Source organism: Neolamprologus brichardi, chromosome 19 (genome assembly GCF_056152115.1).
Source record: "Neolamprologus brichardi isolate AB-2024 chromosome 19, ASM5615211v1, whole genome shotgun sequence".
In the NCBI taxonomy this organism is placed as follows: domain Eukaryota; kingdom Metazoa; phylum Chordata; class Actinopteri; order Cichliformes; family Cichlidae; genus Neolamprologus; species Neolamprologus brichardi.
Window position 1 is genome coordinate 9244869 of NC_142122.1, and position 17012 is coordinate 9261880.

General features: G+C 39.4%; 2 protein-coding genes across 2 annotated transcripts; both read left to right on the forward strand.

Moving 5' to 3' along the window:
• Positions 1-311: 311 nt before the first annotated feature.
• nenf (neudesin neurotrophic factor) lies at positions 312-3872 on the forward strand. The gene is made up of 4 exons (XM_006798627.3): positions 312-530; positions 668-728; positions 918-1021; positions 3079-3872. The coding sequence occupies exons 1-4, from the start codon at positions 390-392 to the stop codon at positions 3253-3255; spliced, it is 483 nt and encodes a 160-aa protein (XP_006798690.2). The 5' UTR covers positions 312-389; the 3' UTR covers positions 3256-3872.
• Positions 3873-4076: 204 nt separating this feature from the next.
• Positions 4077-15310, forward strand: ezra (ezrin a). The gene is made up of 13 exons (XM_087832826.1): positions 4077-4316; positions 5978-6061; positions 6624-6719; positions 7072-7346; positions 8098-8181; positions 8637-8783; positions 9169-9265; positions 9406-9569; positions 9679-9809; positions 11937-12097; positions 12298-12390; positions 12862-13119; positions 14561-15310. The coding sequence occupies exons 1-13, from the start codon at positions 4305-4307 to the stop codon at positions 14723-14725; spliced, it is 1767 nt and encodes a 588-aa protein (XP_087688952.1). The 5' UTR covers positions 4077-4304; the 3' UTR covers positions 14726-15310.
• Positions 15311-17012: the final 1702 nt, after the last annotated feature.

Sequence of the window (17012 nt, forward strand, 5' to 3'; positions counted from 1 at the left end):
GAGAAAACTCATTTATCTAAAAAAAACAACAACATACTACTGCGACAAGAAACCGCATTTTTACTGAAATGCCACCCATTCCTACAAGTTTATTTTTTACTCAAATGAACTTGACTATGGTGTTATGTTTTTCACAAGATATTTATGACATTTTTTAAATTTATGTCTAAATAAAATCTATACAAATGACAAATAAATGCACAAAAATCACATCTTCATCGCGTATAGTCCAGAATATAAACAAATATCAGCGAGAACTGGTTTAAAATAATGTCAGTGAAATTTCCGAGGCTTTCAAATGCATCACGACCAGAGAGTACCTGGGCATTGAAAGGGAAGTGGATGAAGAAGTTTCCGCCTGAACTTCTTGTTTAAACAACGACCTTGCCATGGCAACAGCGCGATTTTGTGTCTTATTTATCATCTTCGCCGTGGCTTTAGCGGAAGATGCTAAAGTAAAACACAAAACTGCTCCAAAACCTGTCCGTTTATTCACCGAGGAGGAGCTGCAGAGATACGACGGCAGCGAGGTAAACTGTTGGAGAAATAAAATCCCGGCATGTGCTGCTGAAAATGAACGCGCGTCTGCTTTTGCGTGCAATTTTTATTATTATTTTTTGTTAAGAGTCATCTATATTTATCATCGCTCTTTCTTTTCCTATTATAGGAGGGCCAGCCTATTTATATGGCAGTAAAAGGGGTTGTGTTTGATGTCACCAAGGGAAAAGGTAAATGTAGAAAAAACATTAACGCCTGGATTCAAATCAGTCATTAAACTCAGTTCTAATAAAAAGTGGTTTAACACATTAAAAGGCTTTCCAGCTTCTCTATAAACTAACCTGACTCGGGTCATTTGCTTATTAGTCTCTGCAGTCAGCGCGTTGATTTTAATGTGCATTTTATTTCACCCATTCCAGAGTTTTATGGAAAAGATGCTCCATATAATGCGCTGGTAGGTAAGGACTCCACTCGAGCTGTGGCCAAGATGTCACTGGACCCCGCAGACTTGACATCAGACACTGTGAGTTTCAGCTGAACGTAGATAACTGTGCAAAACTCTTGATTCACCCCTCATTTCTTTATATTCTGCTCCCAAGGAGCCAAAACTTCTTCTGAGTTTTTAAATCTGGTATTAAACAGTCTGGAGGTCTGAACCATTTTCAGACTGTTTTTTTTCTCATATTACTATTATTGTTATTTATTAATCTACTTGACATTAATTTAAGTTTTATCTTCTTCATCAAAGAATAGGCAGTTTCTGTTGAGATAAAGAATGTACAGCACAGTGTGCCGCTCTCCTTGTCTTTGTTAATATGAGTCATTGTAGCTCATCCAACAGTCTCACTCTACATATGAGACATTTTTCCATCCCACCATTATGTGGGGTGGGGCAGTGTCACACATTGCTCAGCATGACAATGATCCCAAACACACTGTTAGTGCAGGAAAAGCATACCAGGGTAGAAAAACACACAGTAAAACTATAACTCAGAAGCACTGTGGGATCATCTGGACAGAGAACAACAGAAGAACATCCAAGGAAGATATTTGAATATCCTTCATGAAGCCTGGAGAATTATTCTTGAGAACTACTTAAAGAAATTACAAGAAAACTGACGAAGACACTGCTGACTAAGTTTAGACTGTGCTGAAGAATGAAGGTGGTCATAACAAATATTGACTTTCATGCTCCTTAGATTTGTGTAAACTCTGTTTTTGACTCACATTCCGTGTTTCCATGTATGTGCAGACATATTTCAATAAATCACTGCACTAATTTCCCATGTTCCCAGCGTAAGATAAAGAATGAGGTGTGGCTCAAGGCTTTTGGACAGGATTGTACAATAGTTCATTAATGCTCTGACTACATTTTTCCCTGGTGTAGACACTTTAAAAAACAAAGTGACTGGCGCAAGTAAAACAATAAATCACAAAGTTTCTGTAACACCAAAGGCCATAAAAGGTGAAAAAATGCCAGACTTCCTTACAAAAAGTCACCATTTGAACATTTCAGACAACTTATGATTCATCGGAAATACATTTAAAGGGACAGTTTCACAGACCCAGGTGCAGGTGAGGTATTGACAGCTGTGTGAAAAATATGAGGTGAAACTAAGGTGAATAAATAGGATCCTTTAGGGAACATAAACAACACTGTGCTAATGCGATTATATTGGCTTTTATTAAAGTAAAAGTTCATTTAGACCACTTTTTTATTGTAAATCCAATCCAATCCAATTTTATTTATAAAGCACTTTAAAATACCCAGCACAGGAACAAAGTGCTGTACAGAAAATAAGTTAAAAACAATAGAATAACAGAAAACAGCAAAAATAAATAAATAAAACACATAATACATAAAATTAAAACAGCCCTATATTAAAACAAAAACAAGATGAAACAGCATCGAATCAGCTAAAAACAACTAAAATAAAAATAAAAACCAACATCTCACGTGGTGTCAAAGGCAAGGGTAAAGAGGTGGGTTTTCAAGAGTGACTTAAAAACAGGTAAAGAACTGGCATGTCTGATCTCTAAAGGAAGCTCATTCCACAGTTTTGGAGCTGCTACAGCAAAAGCACGATCTCCTCTAAGTTTACGCCCAGTCCTGGGTACATTCAGGAGCAGCTGATCAGCTGACCTGAGAGAGCAGGTGGGTGTATAAGGCTGTAGCAGGTGTGTAAGGGCTAGGCCCCATCTTATCTCTGAAGTATCTCTGAAGACTGAAGTAATAATCTCGCTGTTTTAAGTAAGTTCTTTGCATAAGTGCTAATAGTCTTTCTTTCTAACTCTTAGCAAAATAAATAAATAAAAGGGGGCAAAGAGGCAAGCATAGCTTTCCCAAAAAGCGCACCCCTTTTCAAAACCAGGACAGGTGTCTGAGCTTTTCCACAAGTCAGAATGCTCAAAGGTTAAAAAACACACAGTTGCTAGATCTCCTACTTTGTACAAAAATCTATCTATCTATCTATCTATCTATCTATCTATCTATCTATATATATATATATATATATATATATATATATATATATTAAAAAAGCACTGATTAATGTTCCTTAATTATCTTCACCTCCACAGACAGGCCTCACTGAAGAGCAGCTAAAGTCTCTGGACAGTATATTTGAAGGCACATACAAAGCCAAGTATCCCATTGTGGGCTACTCAGCATCCCGTATCCTGAACGAGGATGGAAGTCCCAACAAAGACTTCAAACCCGAGGACCAGCCTCATTTTCAAATCAAAGATGAATTTTAATGTGATTTCGTGTGGTCACTTTACTTGACAAGAATCGTGATGAAGAAGTTTGATACATGTGCAATAATAGGATAAGCATTATCCTGTTGACTCAAGATTAAGAATTAAATAGCGCTTTAATAGCTTTGACCAGTTTACGGTGCACCAACTACTTTAATACCTGTTGTATCATCTGACTGAGATAAAAAGCGGGGACTTTGGAGTAAGAGTATGCAGATAGTTAACGATCTCCTGGAGACACATTTAAAGAAGTTTAGGCACACACAAGATCAAGATGCCTCCTGCTCCTCTCACAGTGCTCTAAGCCATTTAATTTCATACTCTAAACATTAGGAGCTCAAAGATCCTTGCAAACCTAAAATAATCTTCATGCACTGTAGCTGCAGTGTTTTGTTTTATTTTTGTAAATGAGAGACTGTAGCTGATTATTTTTGTCACTAATCAATTCATTTTTTGAACTCTGTATTTTACTGTGAAACTAAACGAATTATGTGAATGACTCAGTGGAATATTTATGTTTAGGAAACAATAAATCTGCAGCTTTGTTAGTGTTCATCGGTCCACATGTATTCAACTTGTTCGTCTACAATTCCCATTAAAGTCTGAAAATGTTCTAATCTTTTGTTGGTCTCATTTGCGTTCTACCACACACAACTGTGTTACCTTGACACGATCTCTTTATGACAGCCCTCTCTGCTGTCACCTCCAAACAGGCGACATAAATAGATTGTCCGGCCCCTTATAGTCTCGCTTGCTCTGATCAAAGGTCGCAGTACCTGCTGAAGCAGGTGATAGTCTTTGGGTGGAACGACGCATCTTGCTCTGCCAGTGGCCACATTGGAAGTAAATCTGTCAGTTTTGTGATAGTAACTCTCACGTCAGTCTGCGTAATCTGCTGAGTTCAAAGGGCACGAGCCCTGCCCAGGAGTTTTCGAGCGAGAGCGGTGCTGTGCTCTTTATCAGGCGCACGTTCAGCTGGGAGACGTTCACTGCAACCTGTGACAACCTGGGAACCACTTGGTACTACTCGTCCACCAACCGCAGCCAAGATGCCCAAAACGGTAGGATCGCCACGATTTAAATGATTATATGTCACTGAAGTGTTTCTTCCTGTTGCATATTCAAAAATGTCAGTGGTGGGTTTATACATTTATTTGTGTGGTTTCTTGTATTGCTTATGCTGAGAATGACCACTAGATACATTTCAGAGTTACTTGCATAAATACAGATTTAATAGCTTTAATTTCTAATTAAATGTCCCTTTTTTTTTTTTAAATAAATAAAAAAATCTGGCCAAGCTTCTTGTTTCCAAGAGTCCAAGATCCTTCTTGGCATTTACTCATTAACTAAGTGTAGAGTTTGACCCATGCTGCTCACATTCCTGGCAAAAAAATGCTACTTCAGGTCTGCAACCAGCCTGTCTGCTGTTTCTCTGGGCATGCATAATGCACTGCAATCATGGTAATTCCCTTTAGTGCCACTGGAGTGATTTTTAAATGCTAAGAACGAACTCATGACTGTACAGTTTAACCGCTTTTCTCTGCTCCGTTTGATTTTCCGAGGCACCCTGCAGCAAACAAGAGACCTCTGTCTTAAACAAAGAAAACTCTCATGTTCTAAATGTCCGCAGTTACTTAAGCTTTCAGCATCAGTCTGTCGGAAAACTGATAAGAACGACTGGCCTGTGCATTACGAAAGCAGCTCTGTGCTTATATTGACACTGCAAGGAGAAAGCCTCTCTTAAGAGGTCATTCTGACGTCTACGTCCATTTGACTGACCTTAAACTAACTAGAAATCAAATAAAATTATGAGTCATAGTCGCAGGTGTTGTTTGCGTTGTGGAAAACGGTTTTTGAACAGCTAAACAAAAGAGGTGCGACGGTACCAAAAAGCACAATCCAAGTATAAACAAATTAAGATAATCCTACATAGCTCGACGGTATAAACTGGTGACTGAGTCTAATGGATTAATGATTCATTAGTGATGTCCACAGTCAATGATTAGTGAGCGATTAAGGTTGTGGCAGGTAGGAAACACCTGCAGGATGTCAGCAAGTTGAGCTATTACCTTATGCATGCCATCACTGGAGGTGGTAACAGTTGAGTAACACGTTAGAGGTTTCACAAATGGATGTTCCAGCTTTTGCTGCTCAAGTTTCAGTGGGATTATCTTTATGACACCCGGGGCGTGCTGTAGTATAACTTCATAAAACAATTGTGTAACTGCTACAAGCCCAATCTGGCCTGTGATCAGGGTCCGTGTGTTGAGAACAGCCTGGGTGCTTTAGTGTGTTTTTTTTATGTGGAACATCTGCTCTATAGACATTTTAAAGTGTCATTTCTTCTCCACTTTAATCGTTGTTGTTATAAAACAGGCTGATCTTGACTAACGACGGTAAAGTCAACTCTGCAAGCGTTGTAATCTGCGTATGTGCAACCTTGTGTAACTTCGCAAGAGTAGTCCGAAGTCTAATGAGATAGTGAGCAATTATGGTTTATGAATAATCCACTTCACAGCTCCTTCACACATATGACTACAATATCTTTATGTTTCCAGGCTGATCGCTGATCACTGCAAACTAATAATAAGATCACAGTAAAATATTTCTGCCCGGTTACAGATTCTCTAAGAAAAGGAAGCTGATTGTTTGCAAATATGATTCATGTGTATACAAAAAGAAATCTCTGTCATCACGTGACTAAATGACCTTTATGCTGCAGGTCAATGTCCGCGTCACCACAATGGATGCGGAGCTGGAGTTCTCCTTCCACCCCAACACAACAGGGAAGCAGCTCTTTGACCAGGTTGGTGTGATGCAGTTCACAAAGCACATCCTGTATTATTTTATGGATCCCGGATGACTTTATGTAGACTGAAAAGTTTCTGTTTCTTTCTTTCTTTTGAGAAGTCTTTCATGTATTTAATAAAAATAAAATGGACTGGCAAAGTGATGGATTAACACCAAGCAGCAGCAAATACAACAGTATAAATACAGACCTTTGAAATACTTCAGCAGAGAAATACTCTGTCAGATACACTCGCGTTAGTATTTGTTTTGCAGATAAATGGTCTGTAACTGTAACCAGTGGGTATTTTATTCCATCAGCAAAGCAACTAGTAACCATAGCTGTCCCACAGATCTAGTCTGGTAAAAGCTGGCCAGTTTAATGAGCCCCTTTGTGATAAAAACATCAACAACAAAAAAACAAGCTTAACATACTCATTTGAAAGTTCTGTAATCTTATCCAAAGGTTTTATTCTTCAGGGAGAAATTACCGCAAGAGTCATGGAGGAGGTTTTGATTAAAAAGTGAAGAAGCTGTTGAGAAGATGTGCAGGATTTTGTTATCATGTCTCCACTCTGAAGGTTTCCAGGACCATCGGCCTGCGTGAGACTTGGTACTTCGGGCTGCAGTTTGTTGACATCAGAGGATTCACCTCATGGTTGAACTCTGAAAAGAAGGTGAGGACTTGCTGTGATGTCAACCTCTGTTTCATCTACTCTGTTTAGAATTGTTAATTGTAAATGTAAAAACCCAGAGGCCTGCTGCAGCTCTCAGTTCTACAGCCATCTTTTTTATTATTAAATGTACTGTATTATTTTTATGTGTCTATTTATTTTGGATTTTTCTGTATTGTGTGCAAGTAAGCATTTAATTGTTAAATCGAGAGTTAAAATACGTGTTGTTCGTAAAAGTAATTAGATCCTTTTTCTACTGGATTTTTGCCCACACTCTGTTATTTATTTAGCTGTCTTTATTACTCTGCTGTAGGAACTTCAGTCATATTTTATACTTTAATTATTGCCCCTCTAGGTGATGTCTCAGGAAGTGAAGAAAGAGACTCCCCTGCAGTTCAAGCTGTTGGTCAAGTTTTACCCTGAGGATGCAGCTGAGGAGCTGATCCAGGACATCACCAGGAGGCTCTTCTTCCTCCAGGTGAAAGAGGTGATTCTGAATGAGGAGATCTACAGCCCTCCAGAGACCGCCGTGCTGCTGGGCTCCTACGCCATCCAGGCAAAGTATGGCGAGTACAACAAGTCGACGCACAAGCCACGTTACATGTCCTCTGAGCGTCTTCTGCCCAAGAGGTGAGTGCGAGTGGATCTGCAGCAGCTGCACATTGGTGAGCAGGAAATCAGTTCTTTGCAACTCAGTACAACTTTACTGGTTTTGCAAGGGCAGATTTATGCAGCAGTGATCCGAGTTGAAAGATTAACACCACATCCACCCATCGGGAACTCTTTACAATTGTGACGTTCCAGAATGTAGATAAAATTCCTCTAACTCTACAACTAGATTTGGCTTTCACAGTTTTATTACTACGAGTGTCATTCTCTCAAATAATTATCAGACATCAGCTGCTCTGATAGTCAGTAGCACATTTTTTAAATATAATTTGTCATTCATCATCTTATTTCCCCTAAAAGTGAACTGATTATTTTCTAAAATTAAACACATGACCACATGGATGAAGCGGCTCTGTCTTTTTACCTTGCTGAGCGCACTTAAAAGAAGATTAGGACCATTTATCTGTGATTGGTGTAGGTTTCCATCAACTTTGCACTCATAAAATGACAGAACAGCCGCATCATAAATGATAGTCTTCTGGATAAAGGACCTCTTTTCCTTTACAGCAAATCTGGAACTCATCCTGGCTACTAGCCTCCCTGAATAATCGAACTATTAACCAGTGTGTGATAATGCCCCTTTGGCTCCTGACAAAGGATCGTGGGGAAAGACACAACAATGCATCATGTGTATGCTTTAACCCTGTATGTATACACAGACTGTTTACATTTTCACCAGCATGGGTTGCTGATAGCTTGCTGCTCCCCTCAGAGTGCTGGACCAACACAAGCTGTCAAGGGAGCAGTGGGAGGAGAGAATCCAGGTTTGGCACCAGGAGCACGGAGCAATGCTAAAGTAAGTGAAGGCTGAGTGGCGTAAATTTCCTCCACCAAATTGATGCTTTCAGGACTTTACTTTTTAAGAATGAACAGCATTTTTGGTCGCACACCGTCCTGGAGTTTTATAGTCAGTGAACTTTTACAAGCAGTAAAGTAGGGTAAACTTAGAAGGCTTTGTTCTTACTCATGATCACTCAGCTTTTAGAGATGCTGCAGTGTAACCGTGTTAGCATAAAGGAAAAAGAAATTCAGCAGCAACTATTTTATAACTAGCTGTGTTTTTGATGCCCAAAAAAGCTTCACGCACTCTGTTGTAATGATTATTTGCTTTTTTTGGTTCTAATTAGTTAACAAGGGACATGGATTATTAGGTGGAGGTTTGCCGCCACACTTTAAACCCCAAAAATAAAGTAAAAGACAAATTAGTCTGTTGAACATTTAATATTTTATTTAATTATCTAATGTGACCAGGGAAGAGGCCATGATTGAGTACCTGAAGATTACCCAGGATCTTGAGATGTATGGCATTAACTACTTTGACATCAAGAACAAGAAGGGCACAGACCTGCTCCTGGGAGTCGACGCTCTAGGCCTCAACATTTATGCGAAGAACGACAAGTAAATCAGTTTTTGTAGTAAATCTCTTTCTCTGTATTTCTGTTGTTTTGTCCCTGCTTTTGTTTGCTGTGACGTTGTTCTGTGCGCTGACCTGATAAAACACATCTGTAGACAGGAGATCAATGCACCAGCGGTCAAACCTCAGTCGCAGACGTGTGTCAACTTTCCTTTCAGTGGCTGGTTTTAAATAACACATCTAACTATATGGATGTTGCTTTGAAGAGGTCATTGACCCAATTCTACTACAACATGAACCTACAAACCCTCCCCAGCCTCTTCCTCTGATATCGCATGCGTCATCCTGTCCAGCTGTGAACCTTTTAAAGAAACAAACTTAAAGCTCATATCACACTGTGAAAAATATCTCTTTTTATCCATTTTTCAGGCTGACTCCAAAGATTGGATTTCCCTGGAGTGAAATTAGAAACATTTCTTTCAATGATAAGAAATTTGTTATCAAGCCCATAGACAAGAAAGCCCAAGTAAGTGTTTTATGAGTTTAGTAATCTTCACTAGTATCAAACTACTTTTGCTATACCAAGAGATTTTAAACGAAGCCTATGGAGCCCTTTTTGCAAAAAAAAAAAAAAAAAGTTGTCTTCTCCTTTTTTGTCTTTTAAAGGACTTTGTATTCTACGCTCCACGGCTTAAAGTCAACAAGGGCATCCTGCAGCTGTGCATGGGTAACCATGAACTGTACATGCGACGCCGCAAGCCCGACACCATCGAGGTTCAGCAGATGAAGGCTCAGGCCACACAGGAGAGGCTGCAGAAGAAGATGGAGAGGTGGGTGAAGCTAAGCGCCCGGTTAAAATGATGCAGGCAAACTTAATTGGGATTTGAAATGTGTAGGCTTTCCGTTAGGCATGCAATTGAGCTTTTCCGTGTTCTGCAGGGATCAGCTGGAGAGCGAGAAGAAGAGGAGGGCGGCCATCGAGAGGGAGAAGGAGGAGATGGAGAGAGAAAAGCGGGAGCTGATGGAGAGGCTCCACCAGTTTGAAGAGACAACTAGGAGAGCAGAGAGAGGTGAGATAGAAAATTTGACGTAGAAGCTGCGTCGCTGCAGACCTTATCTGTTGTATGCTATGTAAGTGCTATGAAAAAAGAGATTTCACTGATTTTTTTTCTCAGTAGTCCACATTAAACCATTTATAAACCATCTGCTACCACCTGTAGAACCTTCAGGATTTGAGCTATTACAGGTTTACGGCTTAACTATACATCCATCCATTCATCCATCCATCCATCCATCCATCCATCGATCCATCCATCCATCCATCCATTCATCCATCCATTCAACCATCCATCCATCCATCCATCCATCCATCCATCTATTCATCCATCCATTTATCCATTCAACCATCCATCCATCCATTCAACCATCCATCCATCCATCCATCCATCCATCCATTCAACCATCTATCCATCCATCCATCCATCCATCCATCTATTCATCCATCCATTTATCCATCCATCTATTCATCCATCCATTTATCCATTCAACCATCCATCCATCCATCCATCCATCCATTCATCCATCCATCCATCCATCCATCCATCCATCCATTCAACCATCCAGCCATCCATCCATCCATCCATCCATTCATCCATCCATTCATCCATCCATCCATCCATCCATCCATCCATTCATCCATCCATCGATCCATTCAACCATCCATCCATCCATCCATTCAACCATCCATCCATCCATCCATCCATCTATTCATCCATCCATTTATCCATCCATCCATCCATTCATCCATCCATCCATCCATCCATCCATCCATTCATCCATCCATCCATCCATCCATCCATTCAACCATCCAGCCATCCATCCATCCATCCATCCATTCATCCATCCATTCATCCATCCATCCATCCATCCATCCATCCATTCATCCATCCATCCATCCATTCAACCATCCATCCATCCACCCACTTCAGGGTTCCAACTTGAAAGTTCACACTTGTTTTTACTGCCCTCTGCTGTTTAACTGTTTGATAGAAACTATTACATATGTGAGCTAAAGCGATAAAGGGTGTCCCCCATTATAAACATGAACCTTTCATTCTTGGTTAATTTACTTTTTGGGGCGGGACTTTTTTTTGTAAAACCTGGATATTTTAATCATTAATTGCTCTTAAAAATAAAAATAAACATAAATGCCACATCTATATCACCTCTTCCACTACCCAACTTCAACCGTCATTGCACAGTACTGTATATATTCTAAGAAGTAGATCAGAAAACCCTTTTCTCAAAACTACTATTGAAATTTGGTAAAAAGCCCACCACCATATTAGGCATAACCCCCTCCCCCATCATCCTCGCTTGCTTCTCCCCCATATGGTGGAATATATATTTGAGAGTTGGAAGGGCAGATTTCAAAACATGGTTTGACAAAGATGTGAGGAGGATGGGAGATCTTTACTTGAAAAGCAACTTTGTTATGTTGGGCGAATTTTGTCAAACATATGATCTTCACAAAAGGCATTTCTTTAAATATCTGCAGTTAACATTTTTTTTCCAATCATCGGCATTTAGCATTTAAAACGTTCAAATCATTTTTAAAATCTAAAACACAAGGCTCATATTTCTATGATCTTAACAACCTTGATGTCTTATGATAATGAAGACGTGCAGTAAAAATAATAATAAAATAAAACAAATTCATAAAACTTTTCTAAAAAGGATGACTTTAACTAATTTATTACATATCCATTTTCCATGTAATTTTGTTACATAAATATGATTAAAAATTTGGCATGAACCTGGTCAGATGACTAGATGACTAAAACATTTTTGTAAACGATTATTTATAAGAATAAATAAACCTTTGATTTGAAATATTTCAGTTGCGATTTACTCAGAAATATTGCTTTATGTTTATTGAGGTAGAAGAATTGTTTTTTTTAATTTTGGTAACCTTTATTAGAGTTTCGGAACCACCAAAATATTTTAATAGTACTGTATTTTCCTTTTTTTCCCTGTAACTTTAATCTTTTTTTCTATGATGTTAACATAGAAATGTTAAAAAAAAAAAGAAGCACCCCGATTTAAGACAAATCTGAGTTTTGAGTTTCTTATCCTGCATTTTTATAACAACGTACAGTGCTTTATAGATTTCCCCGTGTTCTGACTTTGTCACGCAGAGCTTCAGGAGCAGCTGGACCGGGCCATGAGGCTGGAGGAGGAGAGGAGGAGGGTGGAGGAGGAGGCGGCCCGGCTGGAGGCTGAGAGGATGGAGGCTATAATAGCCAAGGAGGAGCTGGCCAGGCAAGCTGAGGACCAGTTAAAGAGCCAGGAGCAGCTGGTGAGTGTGGAGCACATGAGGGAAAAAGTCCTGATAAATCTCCTGAATTCATTCTAAGCACTTATCGGCTGTTCTAATGGCAGATTAAAGTAACACGGAGGTTTTTAAGATGTCCCCACCTTTGCTTTCATCACATTTCTAAAATGACAGCATGCCTATTCTGTTATTCTCACGTCACAGTGTTGTGCTTTCTCCTTCAGGCTGCAGAGCTGGCAGAATATAGCGCCAAGATTACTGCGCTGGAGGAGGCCAAGAGAGCCAAGGAGGAAGAGGCTGAGACATGGCACACCAAGGTGGGTCTCCAGCATGCAGTCAAGAGCTCCACAAGTCACAGGAAATACCAGAAAAATGTCACAGCACAATATCAAACATAAATTTATTGTTTAAAAGAAAGAAAACGATTTATCTGTATAAGTCATCCATAATTTGAATCTTTTGCACTGTAATTTACATTGCATACTTCCTCAAAAACATAACTACTCATGTACTGTAACCCTTCCATCTTATTCGTATTAGATTGTTTTGGTTTGAAAGTATAAATTCAGGAGCCATGTTTTAGTGGAGAGGTCAGAAAGGCAGGTTCAAGTTTGCAAAAACCAGAAGCGAGAAAGCTTGATTTGTCAATGTCCTTGCAAATTTGGGTATTGCTGTCACATATATACAACTAAAACACTTAAAATACTACATTTATTTTATAATCAAATGCTCAATGATGCAAACCACCAGCAAATCTAACACACGCCTCTCCCCACCTTTCCTTTTAGGCTGTCGAAGTGGAGGAGAGTCTGCTGAAAACGAAGGAGGAGCTGCACACTGTGATGAGTTCCGCCAACTCAGCTCCTGTTGCTGAGCATGCTTCCTCCTCCTCCTCCTCCTCAGACAGCGAGAGTGACCACGAGCACAGCGAAGAAAACAGCACCTATAGCGCCGAGCTGCAGACACAAGGCATCAACTACGACCGCCAGGAGGAGGAGCGACTCACCGAGGCCGAGAAGAACGAGCGCCTGCAGAAGCAGCTTCAGGTTAGTTCAGGGACCTGGACTACATCCCCGATCAGCCGGAGTCTGCAGCAATGCTTAAGACACTTTTTTCTCGTAGCTTTTCTATAGCTTCCAAAACACTTATAGCAAAAATATGCTGTGTTAAAAAATAAATGCTTTTGTCATATTCACTTTGTCACAAAAGGATGAAAGTCCCTGGTAAGACAGGCAGGGTATTTAAAAAGAGCTACAAAGGTAAACGATTAATGAGGTCTTTCATCAAATAGATGAGGATGAGGCCTGTGTGTAGCCATATATCCAAATGCAAAACCATGTGAAAAGCAGAGCTCAGAAACACATTTAAAAAAAGGGATATTAAACCTATAACCATAGGGTTAAGATGCATATAGCTTCTGTGCAGTGCTCTGGTTCATTGTTCTGGCACTCGAGATTAAGCTTTTATTTAAGCTGTAAAGCCATGAAATTTTAAGCATCTATTATAGAAGCACAAATAATGCACCAAGCACCTTTCTTGGAAGGGTTTATCGAGGCATTATCAAAGTTAACTTTAAATTCAATCTTCACTCGAACATAAACATTTAAAACTATCTGTGACTTTGCCCCAAAATAAGGTTTTTAAAAGATTTTTTTCCCAATGGTTTTTGAATTCACTCACATTTTCAATCACGATTTGTTGAGGCTCTTTTCCCTCTCTTGTAATACTTCAGGAAAAGAGCCTGGAGAGGGGAGGCAAGGGCTGGAGAGAGCAGTAGAAGAGAGACAGAACACATGTGTGAGCAAGAGACAGATAGTTGAAATAGAGAAGATGCAAGGAGCAGAGGTAGTGAAGGTGGATGAGTTTAAATACCTTGGGGGATCAAGCATTCAAATCAGCAGAAAGTGCCTAGGACAGGTGAAGAAGAGAGTGCAGGCAGGATGGAGTGGGTGAAGACGAGTATCAGGGGGAATTTGCAGCAAGAGTGAAAAGAAAGGTTTACAAGATGGTAGTAAAACCTGGTATGATGCATGGTTTATGGTGATGGTGACATTGACAAGAAGAGCTGGCGATAAGATTTTTATTGGGAGTGACCTGAATGGGCAAGATTAGAAATGAGTACATCACAGGTACAGCTCAGGTTGTGCAGTTTGGAGATAAAGTTAGAGAGGCAAGGCTGAGCTAGTTTGGACATGTGCAGAGGGATAGTGGATACAGCTGCCAGGCATGAGGAAAAGAGGAATACCACAGACAAGGTTCATGGATGTAGAAAAGGATGACATGCAGAGGGTCGGTGTGACAGAGCAGGATGCTAGTGATATAGTGAGGCAATGGAGGCAGATGATCTAGTGTGGCAACCCCAAAAAGGAACAGCCAAAAGAACAAGATTAAATTAAAGATATCGCTTTCTAATGAAGGGGTTGCCAAGATATCTGTTGATGAAGTGAATTGTATACAGTTTAATAACTAAACACAACTCCTCCGCAGGCCCTGAGCTCAGAGCTGGAACAATCCCGAGACGATAACAAGAAGACCCAGAACGACAAGCTCCATGCCGAGAACGTCCGCGCTGGCCGTGATAAGTACAAGACCCTCCGTCAGATCCGTATGGGCAACACCAAGCAGAGGATTGATGAGTTTGAGGCCTTGTAGAAATGCCAGAGACCTAAAGCTCTCTCCCAAATACCTCGTGAAGGCCTTGTTCAGCATTTTAATATAACTGAAGCCAAATGTGATCCCAAACACCCAGAAAAGGCATGGAGCTGATCTGTGTAATAATTTCTGCACGAGTTTTACTTTGCTGGCTGAAACTGGCACCGTGGGTTGTTTTTGCTCTATTCTGTTTTGTGTTGCACTCAAATGTTTCCAATGTGCTGTTTAGTCCCATTAAAATGCTGATGTGCATCACTCTGGAGACCAGATATACTGTATGAACAAAGCTAGTACTAGGGGTACTATAGAACTTATATATCTTTATCATAACTAATCAGTAGTTGTTGCAATTTACATTTGCAGTTTTGTTACTGTAACAAACTGAAGTGGTTAAATTTTGATTTATTTAAATGAATGCCTGATGCTTAAAAAAGGAGATCTTTTTTATTTTATTTGTTTGATAGTTTTGCCAAATAAATGTCAGCAAAGTGTAGAAAGGTTCCCACTTGAAGCTTGATGTAATGCTGTCATACAAAATGAATCTCAGTTTGCAATAAAATAAAACTGAGACACACAGCAAATTAATTCATAATTACTCATGAATATTCCTGGTGGTCTGGCCCTCCTCGTCATGTTCTCCTGTATTTTATTTGTGTAAATAACAGTGCGACTTATTTCATTAATATACTTACATGATCTCTCCTGCTTCAAATGTATTGTTTTTCTGATTTTCAGAATTTACCTATTGGAGTTACTTTATTTAACCACATGGGAACATTTAATGTATTCTTACGCTGTCCTGTTTGTGTTCAGGTCAGATCTAGAGCATCTAATTTACAGTGAACAGGATACAGCAGACAAAAAGACAAGAAAAGACAAAAAGGCCAAAACTGAAGCAGCTTAATTCTATATTACATCTTTTATTATTTCTCCATTTGTTGTTTGAAAATGTTCTCCGGTGCTGCAGAAGCATTTTTAATGTTTGGCATTAAAAATGAAACACATATTAAAAAAAAAACACCAAAGAAAAGTCAGCGAGAAGAGCTTAAACTCGGAATTAATAAAACTTCACCTTGTGCAGCTTTGTATTTTTAGGCAGAAGAGAAAATGAAGGCAGGAAAAAAGCTTTTTATGAGGCTATGGCATCTCTTGAATATTGTCTCATTACAGGCATTAAACATTAAAACTTGAAAAATATTCAAATTGTCATCATTTGCATGATTCTTCTCCATTATTGTCTGTGTGAGGAAGGGATAAAAGTTGAATTTAGAAAGATTTAATAGCTGCATTAGTGAAAAGTGGAATTTGATCTTTTCTGTAACGTTCACCATTTAGTGAAACATGCTGATGTGAGTGCAGCACACAGACAGGAAGCTCAAGTGATGCCCGCTTTCAACTTTGGCCTCCCCTGATGTTCGAGGAAACTAAACTGAGGCTCCCTGCTGTCACAGGTCAAAACATATGCAGCTGAAGGGACGCTGTGCATATGACAAAACATTCACATTGATTTGAATGAAAAAATATTTATTTAAAAAACAAATTGGAGCAATACAGCACGAGGACTAAAAAGTCTCCATCAGGGTCTGACGCAATGATGAAACAATCAGTGAAGATTAAATTCTGAAGAGAGCAGAAAAAGAAGAAAGAAGAAGAAAATAGGGGGAGAAGAAAAAAAACCCATCATAACATCATCAACAAAAATGACCAATTATAGTCATCCAAATTATCTGAAACACGAGAAACAGAAAAATGGGGGGGGGGGGGGCAGTTAAGTTGACATAAGCTGCCTAAATTAATAAGATACAACAAAACACAAACACACAGCTTTAAGCAAGTGTAAATGTCAAGATTTTAAAAGGAGCTCAATATATAAAAACGCTATTCAGTCTCAGAATAGGAGTTTTAGCAGCCTGTGAAGTTGCAATCCAGAATGTCTCTGGTGAACAAGTTTTTCTAATCTGTCTCCACCTCTGATATGGATTGGTCCGACGTCCTTATAGTGAACCACCATTAGGTAAGTTAAGTTATAGGCGACTAGAAATCTTATGTCTGTCTTTGAACCTCTTCTTTACTCTCAAGTAGTAATTCAAATTTTTCCCCTGTGGATTTTTTTTCTTATAATCTTAATTGATCTGAAGAATCCTGCAGCGCACCGTGAGGGGGATGCGCTTTTCTCTTTTCTTTTGTTTTAATATTTGCACAGAACGGTTATCGTCAGGTTGCTAGACAACTTGGGAACCAGAAGAGCCGGTCTGTTTAAATAGCCACTAGGTAAATATTTACGATC